An 11,273-nucleotide genomic window follows, 5' to 3' on the forward strand; every position below is an offset into this window, starting at 1 on the left:
GTGGGTGGAAGAATGGGAGGAGGAATGATGGGTGGATGGACGGGTGGAGGGAAGGAAGGGGGAGATGAAAGGAGGGAGGGAGGGAGGGATGATGGACCCAGGGTGGAAGGAAAGAAGAATGGGAGGAAGGATGATGATGACTGATGGCTGGATTCCTACCTCTGTCCATCTTCTTGGGTTCCCAACTCATCAAGAGCCCCTGTCACTCAGTCCAGCTGGAATGCAGGGGAGCCGCCACCCACCTCCCTCCTCCCTCACTGCTGGGCACCTAGTCCCAGCCAAGCCCTTGGTGGTGGCAGGCAGCCGGCAGAGATCGAGTCCCAGCTCTGCCCTCCCAGCTGGTCAGTCCTAGGTCAGTATCTCCTTCGCCGAGCCTCAGTTTCCTGCTCTGCACCTTGGGTGTGAGTGTGACTGCTGCCTTCTGGCTGCCGCCGGGAGGATGGACGAGGTGAGCCGGTGGCCACCACCCACTCCCACGGTCCTGGGATGTCCACTCGGGGTGAAGCGTGAGGAACTCGGGACGTCCCAGGCCTCAGTCTCCCTCCAAACAAGGATGAATCTCCGCTCTTACACCCAGGATGTTGGCGCCCACGCCCACCCCTCCCATCCAGGGACTCCCCCCCCCCCGAGAGCGCTGGGCCTCAGTGTCCCCCCTGCACTCTGGCTCCCACTCACCTATCGACAGGACCCCCAGGGCCAGCACCAGCAGTGAAGACACACAGGCCTCCATGCCGCTGTGGAGACCCGGTGTGGGTGCTGGCCCCAGCCCCAAGCCTCCCCGCACGCGCTTCCTGTGGGGGAGGTAACAGTCACAGCCCCGCCCACCGCTGCACACCCTCCACCCTTGAGCATTTTAGAAAGTGTTTCTCAAAGAGGACTGGAGATGAAGCCACACAACCATCATCACACCTGAAAAAGTAACACCTTTTTTTTTTTTTCAGAGACAGAGTCTCACTGTCACCCAGGCTGGAGTGCAATGGCGCGATCTCCGCTCACTGCAAAGCCATTCTCCTGCCTCAGCCTCCCGAGTAGCTGGGACTAGAGCCTCCCGCCACCACGCCCGGCTAATTTTTTTGTATTTTTAGTAGAGACGGGGTTTCACCGTGGTAGCCAGGATGGTCTCCATCTCCTGATCCGCCCGCCTCGGCCTCCCGAAGTGCTGGGACTACAGGCGTGAGCCACCGCGCCCGGCCAAGGAACACTTTTATTATTCATTTTTAGAGACGGGGTCTCCACTGCCCAGGTTGGAGTGCAATGGTGTGATCGTGGCTCACGGCAGCCTCGAACTCCGGGGCTCAGGCGATCCTCCTGCCACAGCCTCCCGAGTATCTGTGATGATCTGTGATGACAGGTGCTATCACCATGTATGGGTAATTTTAAAATTATTTATAGAGGCCGGGCTTCCGGGTTCACACCATTCTCCTGCCTCAGCCTCCCGAGTAGCTGGGACTACAGGTGCCTGCCACCACGCCCGGCTGATTTTTGTATTCTTAGTAGAGACCATGTTTCACCGTGTTGACCAGGCTGGTCTCAAACTCCTGACCTCAGGTGATCTACCTGCCTCGGCCTCCCAGTGCTGGGATTACAGGCATGAGCCACCGTGCCCGGCCACTACTTCCTGTCTCTGAGTCGGACTCTAGGGACCTCCCAGGAGTGGAATCACACAGGATCTGTCGCGTTGGCGTCTCTCCGAGCGTGACGTCCTCAAGGTGCATCCAGGCTGTGGCCTGTGTCAGAGCCTCGCTCCGTTTCGTGGCTGCGTCACATACCATTGTGTGGATGGACCACGCTGTGTTTATGCATTCACCAGCAGACGGATATTTGGGCTGTTCTAGTTTTTGGTCTTCATGAATAAAGATACTGGCCGGAGGTGGTGGCTCACACCTGTAATCCCAGCACTTTAGGAGACTGGGGCAGGAGGATCGCTTGAGCCCAGGAGGTCGAGGCTGCAGTGAGCCGTAATTGCGCCACTGCTCTTTGGCCTGGGTGACAGAGCAAGACCCTGTCTCAAAAATAAATAAATTTAGGCTGAGTGCACGGGTCACGCCTGTAATCCCAGCACTTTGGGAGGCCAAGGTGGGCGATCACCTGAGGTTGGGAGTTGGACACCAGCCTGGCCAACACGGTGAAACCCCGTCTCTACTAAAAATACAAAAATTAGCTGGGCATGGTGGCGCGCACCTGTAGTCCCAGCTACTCGGGAGGCTGAGACAGGAGAATGGCGTGAACCTGGGAGGCGGAGGTAGCAGTGAGCCGAGATGGCGCCACTGCACTCCAGCCTGGGCGACAGAACAAGACTGTGTCTCAAAAACGAAACAAAACCAAGCAGCTATGGATGATCCTGAGACTTGGGTGTGGCTGTGCCACTAAGACTTCATTCGCAATAGGGGCGGACGCCAGGTTTGCCCTGAGGGCCATGGTTTGCTGAGACCCCAGGGCTCCATTTTCTGTCTGAACTTGGTGGGAAACCTCATCCTCACAGCTCCTCCACCCTGAATCAGCCACTGGGCGGCTTTTCGGGTACCCAGAAGCAAGGCCAGGAGCTTCTGGAGAGCTGAACGCAGGCAGGTTCCTGGAAGCCAGTGTGCCCTGGGAGGGCAGTGAAGCTCCGAGCTTTCCTCCGTGACATGAAATAAAATGATGCTCGGGACTTCCTGACACCAGGATGTGAGGTGCCTGCCCTGTGTGTGCCCAGGGCCACGGCTCCCCACCCCGAGGCTGTGCCTGGAGGGAGCTAGAGCCGCCGGAGTGCTGATCGGGGGCATCTGTGGCCCTGGGAGCCCTGAGCTGCTAAGATCAACACCCAGGCGGCTGTGTACCCAGGACGAAGCTTTGCTGGTGCCTGCAGAGGCAGCTCCTGTCCCACTAGATGCACCTGGTCACAGGGAGGAACTCTGGGGGCTTTCTGGCCGCCCCTGTCCCGCAGGCTGGGGGATGCTGCCCAGGCCTGTCTGACCCAAGTCATGGGAGCGTACAGGCCGCAGGACCAGGCTGCTCCCTGTGCCTCCCAGGGCAGGCCTCCCAGATCCACACCTGGCGTAGCCAGGGTCCCGGTGGGGCTGGCCACATGCAGTCACTCATGGACCTGGGGGCTGCCTCTCCCTCCCAAGCACAGCTTCTCTGGCCTCTCATAAAGTAGTTTTATTTAGATTTCAAACAAACCAAAGCAGGGAGAAGAGTCGGCCACGGTGAATCCGTCCACTCTGTGCTGGACGTGGCTCCAGGCCCTGGAGCTGACAGGTGGGACCGGGCCCCTCGGACCGCTACACCTGGGCCTCCTGGGCCGGCAGTGTCAGGGAACGGCCCCCCGCCCACGTTCCCAGCAGCGCCCCCGTGGCTCCTCCGGGGTGCAGCCAGTCCAGAAGCCGGGGGGCCCCGGCAGAAGTCGGGCTCAGCTCCCCTCCCGAGAGGACAGGTGGGCCGGCCGCTCCCACCCTGGACCCGTCCACTAAGCCCCGAGTGATGTGAGTGGCGGTGGGGCAGCCCCTCTTCTCTGAAGCAAGTGAAAACCCAGAACAGACACGGGGAAGGAGAAAAAGAGCCAAAACGAAACAACCCGAGGAGACGGGGACCAGCACAAAACCTCCGTGAGGTAGTCTGTCGTCTAAGGAGCCACGGGTCCGGCCCTAGTGAGGTAAACTCTGCGAGTTTATTCTGGTGGTGTCAGGACTCCTCCGTGCCGGAGTCATCCTCATCGTCCCCGAAGCAGCTGTCGGCCTCGTCCTCCACCTCGCCGTCCTCGTAGTAGTCGTCGTAGAAGAGGTCCGAGCCCTCGTCGGGCGCCGGCGCCTTGGTCTTCACGCAGTACTCGGCCAGCGTGGTGGGCACCTTCACGCCGTCACGCTCTGCGTCCACCTTGGTCCCCAGGACCTGCTTCCTGGGGGGACAGGGTGGGTGAGGGCGCCACCCACGTGCCTGGACCCGGCCCCTGCCCGGCCCCCCTGCCCCAGGTCCGACGCTTATCCCAGCGCTCAGGTTTCTCTTAAAACGGCGTGTAGCGACCACTTAGGACAAAGCCCTGTGCATGAGGAGCTCCGGGGGGAGAGATGACAGAGGAGGGGGCTCGGGAAGGGCAGGAGGTGCGGGTGGGAGGCTGGACGGGAGCAGTGCAGTCACACCCGCCCACCCCGCCCCGAGGCACACCCCACAGGGACCCATCAGGAGCTGGGAGGAAATAAAGATGCCGGCGGCCAGGAGGCCCACGCAGCCCCACTCGGAGCAAGAGCCTTTCCTGAGCGCGGGAGCAAAGGGAGCAGCAGGGAGGGCCCAAGGACAGGAGGCAGGACCATCCCTGGAGCTGGGAACCAGCACAGGCGAGACGGGAAATGCAGAAACGGCCTGAGCCTCTTCGTGGCCTCATCAGGATTCTAAACCTGGGGGGCCTGGCCATCCCGGCCTCTAGGCAGGAAGGGAGCACAAGTTAGCTCAAACTTCCTGGAGGGCACCGTGTACACTAGGCCCTATGAGGGGCCCGCCGCGCACACCAGGCCCTACGAGGGGCCGCACCGCGCACACCGAGGAACCTGCCCCCAGCTCCACCTCCAGAACACGCGTCAAAGAATGTCCCCCCAGGACTGGAAGCAAAGGGGCTTCCAGGGGTGGCACAGCAGGGCCGGGCTGCACGTTGACCCCATTTGACAGAAAACAGGAACGAAGCTGCAGCCTCAGGCAATGGGCTCGGGACTCCAACCCAGCCCTCGAGCCCCTATCACCAACCAGGCACGGCTCTGGGCTCTGGGCCTGGCTGCTACCGGGGTGTGCGGGTCCCACAGTGCCCGCATGGCAGGGCACCAGGGAGTGGACAGACAGCCTCAAGCCCAGCCCACAAGCCCAGTGCTTTCTATGGGGAGGCACGACGCATGGAGGGCAGGCGTCTGGCCTCAGGGACGTCTCTGGGCGGCGGGACCCAGCGGATGCCATGCTTTGCTTTCCAAACTCTCCAATGGGCTGGGTGGGTGACGGGTGGCCCGGGGACGGCACTGCATGGGTGGCTGCCATGGGGAGACGCAGGGGAGGGCCAGGGTGGGAACTGACCTGCGCCATGGAGGTGCCGCCGGCACACCGCCAGCATGAGCTGGAGGACCGTCTGGTGGTGCTGTTCAGCAAGACCAACATCCCTGACCAAGCCAGGCTCCACGGCAGCCCGCCCGGCACAGCTCAGTGGGACTTGGGCTGCCACAAGGCCAACACACACACAGACTTAAAAACAGGCAGAAACAGCAATCACAGCAGTCCACATGGCACATGTGAGTTGACCCGCAGGGAGTTTTGACGGATAAAAATAGTGTGGCTTTTATTTCTGTGCTGGGATCTCAGGGGGGTGGTGCCTCAGGGAGGTGGCCGGGAAGAACTGGGCCAAGGAGCCAGCCACATGGGCCAGGTGACACGGCCGGGCCAGGGCCACCGAGGACATCTGCACAGAGGGACGGCCAGGGCAGCTAGCTAACCTGTGACCTCCAGAGGCCAGCAGGTGCTTGCAGGGCACTTCCCAGGAGGCCGCACGGGGCCCGCCCACCATGGCTGCTCAGAGCCGAGACCGCCCAGCACCAGGGTGCTGCCCCGGGATGACCAGCGAGTGCAGGAGGGAAGGTGCCCTGGATGCTCGTGGGTCCTGGGGCGAGGAAGACACATGGATTATGTGTGCAATATTTTAAAGGTTGTTTTTAAGATTCTGCTTATACAAAATACCAATGAAAGTAGGTGAGGCCTCTGTGAGGAAATCTATGCAATTTCACTCTGAAAAAAAAAAAAATGGATAGGAAAGGCCTCTACGTAACAGGAAGAGCAGGAACCGTTAAGGCCGTCAGCCCGTAAAGAAAGCCTCGTCTGTGTACACAGACACGCAAGTGTTTACACATTCATGTGAACACAGGCACCCAAGAGAAGGGGCTGTGGGGCTCAGCTCTGGGGCACGAGGGTGACGGGAGAGGGAGAGCCGTGGGTCACCACACACAGCCACGCAGGCGAAGTGGACCGCAGGTACAGAAGGCACTGGGAGGTGGCTGCACAGCCATACCCAGAGCTCACCAGGCCAAGAGCCTGCAGGGACGCACTCGGGACACAAGGAAGGCCAACACCCCTGACTAACAGTCAGTCACTGGGCACGCACAGCACGACCCCATTTCTTCATGAAAGCACGGACATGCGTTAAACTGAAAAGCTTGGAAGAATCTATGAAAACATTAACCACCAGGCCAGGTGCGGTGGCTCACGCCTGTCATCCCAGCACTTTGGGAGGCCGAGGCGGGGAGATCACCTGAGGTCAGGAGTTTGAGACCAGCCTGGCTAAGACGGTGAAATCCCACCTCTACTAAAAATTACAAAAATTAGCCAGGCGTGGTAGTGGGCACCTGTAATCCCAGCTACTCGGGAAGATGAAGGGGGAGAACTGCTCGAACCCAGGAAGTGGAGGCTGCAGTGAGCCGAGATTGCACCACTGCATTGCAGCCTGGGCAACAGAGTAAAACTCTGTCTCCAAAAAAAAAAAAAAAAAGAAAAGGGGCAAGAAGCTGGGCTTGAACCTGGCTGGACCTTCCGCCACTCGGCCCAGCCTCCATCTGTGACTGGCACCCTGTAAGTGGGCACCAGGAAGCTCCGCCACCCTCACCAGGATGGTGGGGCTGGGTGGCCGTGGGACCAGGGGCTGGGGTGCAGGCCGGATCTGAGTCTCTCCTCCCGTGACGCCCCCGCCCGCCCTCACCGGATGATGTCTGTGTACTCCCGATCCTTCCCCTTGCTCTCTTTCCACTTCCTGTACATCACGGAGGCATCCACGTTGGCAGGCGAGAAGGTGTTGGGCTCGTTCAGGAGGGAGATCACACTCAGGAGGATGGTCCTGTGGGGAGGGCGGGTTGGAGTGGGGCGGCCCGGGGCACCCCAGCCTTCCGGCTCTTCTCTGGCCCTGAGGGTCACGGGGACACCTGGACCCGCCCAGCAGGTGACCTTCATCTGGCCTCATGGCCTCTGCTTCTGTCTCAGGCCCCCAGAACAGCAGGGGCTGGACCTGCATCAGCCTCCTCCCTCCCACGCCAAGACCAGGGAGAGCAGCAAGGTGCAGACCCCTCCATCAGACCCGGGGCTGCCCTCATGTCCTGCCTGGACTACACTCCAGGACACACAGGCAACACGGCCCAGTGCCCGCACCCGGGGACGAGGCCCGGGCGGCACACGTGGCACGAGGCGACCAACCCAGAGATGGCTGGGGAAGGAGAAGGACCCAGGACTGAGGAGGGTGGGACACCTCTAGGTGGTTCCAGACGGTGGGGCCGGCCTGGGGTCCTGGTGGGAGTCCGCAAAGACACCACAGTGCTGCAGGCCCCATGAAAGCACCCACCGTGCAGGTAGAGTGAGGCCCAGGACCGCCGGCTGGCAGGTCCCGAATCGGGCCTCGGTGCCACGGCCTGCAGGGGGAGCCCGGCCTACCTGGTGTTCTGGGTGGACACGGGGGGTGGGACTGGCCTGATTGTCTGGGTGGACACGGGAGGAAGCCCAGCCTACCTGACGTTCTGGGTGGACATGGGGGGTGGGGCCGGCTTACCTGACGTTCTGCGTGGGGTTCCACCTCTCTGAGGGCAGCTCCCCACTCTGGGGGTCGTCCACCGGTGGGTGGAGGATGGAGATACACACGTCCCCTGTCTGCACAAGGAGAAGACAGGTCGGAACAGGTCAGAGGTCAGCACGGGCTCCCGGCGCCCCGGTTCCCGGAGGACGAGGATGTGAGGCCCGTGAGGGCCGCGCTCACCTCGTAGATGTTAGGGTGCCACATCTTGGTCAGGAATCGAAAGGCCGGTGGAGAGTATGGGTAGTCGATGGGGAACTTGAGGCGCGCCTGCAGGGGCAGAAGGCGGGTGGCTCAGCCCAGCCCAGCCCCAGGCCCTGCCCCAGCTCACAAGGTGCCCAAGGCCATCCCACTCCCAGTGCTGGTGCCTGAGGGTGTGTGTGAGGGACACCCCATCCTGGCCAAGGCAGGGACTCTCATGGGCCTGGGGTCAAGTCCCCAGAAGGCTGCCTCAAGCCTTTTCTAAGTCACCTGAGCTGGTCCCAGCTCCTACACAATCCAGGTGGCCGGGACCTGGCCCAGCACAGCTGCCGGGGAACGTGGGCACTGGCTGCCCGCGTGGCTCCAGGCCCGTGGCAGCCCAGGTCAGGCACATGGGACCCAGGCCAGGGGCACCCACCAGCAGACAGAATGGACTGGCAGGGGCTCCAGGCTCCCCTCGGATGGAGCTGAAGCCCAAGAGCAGGGCTGCACCTCCAGAGCCTTGGCAGCCAGGGTGTGGGGAGGGTTCACACAGATGACTGCTCACTCAGCAAACACTCGTGACATCTGCCCTGGCCCAGGCCATGGGAGGGGATGAGTCAGTATGGCCGTCTGCCCTCAGGTGTCCGGTCTTGGGGGGTCAGGCAGGCAGACCCATGGGTCACAGAAACCTGGCAGGACCCTTCCCTGTCAGCATCGCCCCCTGTGGTCACCCAGGCTCTGGGGGTCCAGACCTGCTGGCAAGGACAGCCACAGAGGGAGGACTGCAGCCACGTGCCGCGTGACAGAGCTGTCTGGCCTGCAGCCTGGGCGTGATGCCACCCACAGCCCTCCTGGGCCACAGCAGGTAAACAAGGAAGCCTCACTGTTTTCCTGCTGGGCCCCAGTGCCAGACACAGGGGGTGTCTGGGTCAAGGGTCCTGGTGGCACTCAGCACTCCAAGGCACGAGGGCAGCATCCCCAAAGAGTGATCGTGGGCGAGGCCTGGACAGGGAGGGCACTAGGGGGGTCTTGGGGGGTGTCCTCTGTTTGACAGAGAACTCACTGGGGCCCCGTAGGCTGGAACTTGTCTCAGAACTGCCTAGCAGTTCCCCAAGACTTCAGGCCCCCCAAGCCTGGCGCTGGGTTTCAGGTGCCAATCCTTCACAACAGCCAAGGCCTCACCTGCACCAAACCCCACCAAGTCCCAATGAGCCTCTTGTTTTCGGCACCTCTAAGAATGCCTTTCACCCGGAGCAGGCCCAGGCTCAGAGAAGGACAGCGCCCCACCAAGCGCACACTGCAAGTCAAGCTGTGCAGGGCTCTCTCCGGCGGCCCCTGCCCCAGGGCTCACTCCGGCTCCTGAAGGAACAGTGGCTGCAGGCAGTGGCTGGGCAGCAGCAGCCCTGGGCACTCGGCAGTTCCTGTACTTCCACGCTCTCCCAGCTCCCTCCCAGCACAGCGGGAAGGGAGAGTCCTCGTGGGTGGCAGCACCCCCGTCTCAACGCTGGCTTCTGAGGACTGACCCTGCGGCAGATGTCTAGAGGCCCCTCCCCGGGAAATCTGGAAAACCGGATTATCCCCTAATGCCGGCCCACAATCCCTGGCAACCGGTTTGGTGGGCAGCAGCCAGAAACCCGCATCCCTTCCTTCCAGAACAGCAGCCGCCTCACAGGCCTGCCTTCCAGGTGGGGCTGCCCCTCCTCATAGCCAGCTGCTCCCCCAAGCACACAAAAGGGGCTGGGGGAGGGGGCTGCTAAAACCATTTGGCAACCTCCAGGCCCAAACTCTGTTCCCTGTGTGGGGACGCAGGATTCCAGATGCAGAACCCACGGGCCACCCACCCTCTGCTGTAACCCAGAACCTCAGCTCAGGAACGGCCCCCAGCAGACCAGGCTGCTACCCTCACAGCCGCTGAGCGGGCGCGGTTCAGACATTCATTAGCCCGGAGAGCAGACACACATCGCGCGGGAGGCATCCGTCCCTCGGCCCCACGCCCGCAGCTGGCCGGGGCAGAGTGGGCCAGGCGGTGCCGTGTCGTGTCCAAGCTCTTGGCAGGAAGTGACGGCGGGAGGGGGAGATTCCTGGACAGGGTGCTCGTTCCCCACCTCTCACACAGGGCCCCTCGCTTGGTCCCTCTTGGCCCCGAGAACGAGGTCCCTGAACGCTAAAAGGAGTCAAAGGTCACGTCTGGATCGTTAGATCAAGAAAACGGCCCTGTTTTTGGCCTGAGTCCTTTTCACATGGGACAGAAACAGCCTCCCTGCTCCCAACAACAACAAAAACATCAAGAAACTGCTTGGAATTAAACCGCCAGAGGGCAGAAGAAATGGCCCAGAACTCGGGGTTTGGGTCACAAGAAGCCACCTGTTCAGTGGAATCTGAGAAAGGCCAAGACCAGCTGGGATGAGCGAACCCGGAGCTTCTGAGGTCGGGGTCCGGGACGCGGGTCCGAGCCGGGAGGCCTGAGAAGAGCTGCAGGGAGCAGGTGGGAGGCACGCCCCTACCTCAGCCTTCCGGAAAGCGCAGGTTACATAAAGCAGGGGATGGAGCCCACGGCGCCTGGCCGGCTGCTATTGGCAAGGGTGGCCGCTTTCCAGGCAGGTCCTGGCTGCCAAGGCTCATCCGGGCCTTTGTTGGAGCCTGAGCGAGTGGCCGCGCCAGCCACCCCCAGGCTGGCCTCGCTCCCCCGCTCACGGGCCCAGCTCCCCAACAATAGCAGCTGCGGGGTCTGGGGGGGCCTCTTTGTCTCCTCCGGGGAGGGCGGGGAGGGCAGCTGAAAGGCCGGCGGGGCCTCGGCTCCGCTCCCTCCTTCTCGCAGGGGCGGAGGGGGAGGCAGCCGGGGTCGAGCCCACGCCAAGGAGGAGGTGGGCAAGAGCTCCACGCCCAGATGCTACAGGGAGGGCCCCCGGCCACCCCTCCGGGGGCCAAGAGCTTAACAGGGGACCGGACGGTGCCTTAAAGGGAACTGGGGATTTTCGGGGACTGCAGCAGAGACTGAAGGTCCCCGAGACCGCCCGAGGAGGGGGCCGGGCAGAGCTGGGTGGGGGAACCTGGCCATAGAAGGCAAACAAGCCCAAGCCAGGAGGCTGCGGGGCCCGCCCAAGAACAGCGCTAGGACCGCGGGGCAGGGAGCTGGTTCCCGGCGCCCGAGATCGCTCGTCGGCTCCGGGACCCGGGCGGGGGTCGCCGCGCTCACCTTGAAGTAGCCGCCCTCGTAGTAGGTGTTGGGGGGCCCGAAGATGGCCACCTCCCAGTTGTATAGGTCGCCCTCGTCCACCAGTGTCACGCGGAAGCCCTCGACCGGCTCTTCCTGCAGCCCCTTGAGCTCCAGCAGCAGCGCCTTCTGCGAGCTGGGCACTAGCGGCCGAGCCATGGTGGCGGCGGAGGGGCCCGGGATCGGCGGCGCGCGGGGCCGCGCGACCACCGCGAGTTCGCCAGATGGGCCGGGCCGCGCACCGTCCCGGTGGGGGGAGCCACCAGGGCCGCCGCCTGCCTCCTCCTCTGCTTCGCCGCCGGGAACCCCGAGCGTTCC

The 11,273-nt window shown here is 62.7% G+C and overlaps 1 protein-coding gene across 1 annotated transcript; it reads right to left on the bottom strand.

Moving 5' to 3' along the window:
* Positions 1 to 3,125: 3,125 nt before the first annotated feature.
* On the bottom strand, positions 3,126 to 11,273 carry CDC34 (cell division cycle 34, ubiqiutin conjugating enzyme). Its single transcript, XM_032147985.2, has 5 exons — positions 10,938 to 11,273; positions 7,742 to 7,828; positions 7,538 to 7,635; positions 6,701 to 6,835; positions 3,126 to 3,877 (listed from the first exon to the last, which is right to left on the bottom strand). Exons 1-5 carry the CDS (start codon positions 11,112 to 11,114, stop codon positions 3,664 to 3,666), a joined length of 711 nt encoding a protein of 236 aa, XP_032003876.1. The 5' UTR covers positions 11,115 to 11,273; the 3' UTR covers positions 3,126 to 3,663.

Source organism: Hylobates moloch, unplaced genomic scaffold (assembly GCF_009828535.3).
Source record: "Hylobates moloch isolate HMO894 unplaced genomic scaffold, HMol_V3 SCAFFOLD_1450, whole genome shotgun sequence".
Lineage (NCBI taxonomy): Eukaryota > Metazoa > Chordata > Mammalia > Primates > Hylobatidae > Hylobates > Hylobates moloch.

Excerpts from the sequence above, each read along its gene's own strand:
- CDC34 (XM_032147985.2), bottom strand. The coding sequence starts at position 11,114 with ATGGCTCGGCCGCTAGTGCCCAGCTCGCAGAAGGCGCTGCTGCTGGAG. Across the intron at positions 7,636-7,741 it reads GGCACCCTAACATCTACGAG|ACAGGGGACGTGTGTATCTC; the intron begins GTGAGCGCGGCC and ends CTCCTTGTGCAG. Across the intron at positions 3,878-6,700 it reads GAGTACACAGACATCATCCG|GAAGCAGGTCCTGGGGACCA; the intron begins GTGAGGGCGGGC and ends CTGTCCCCCCAG.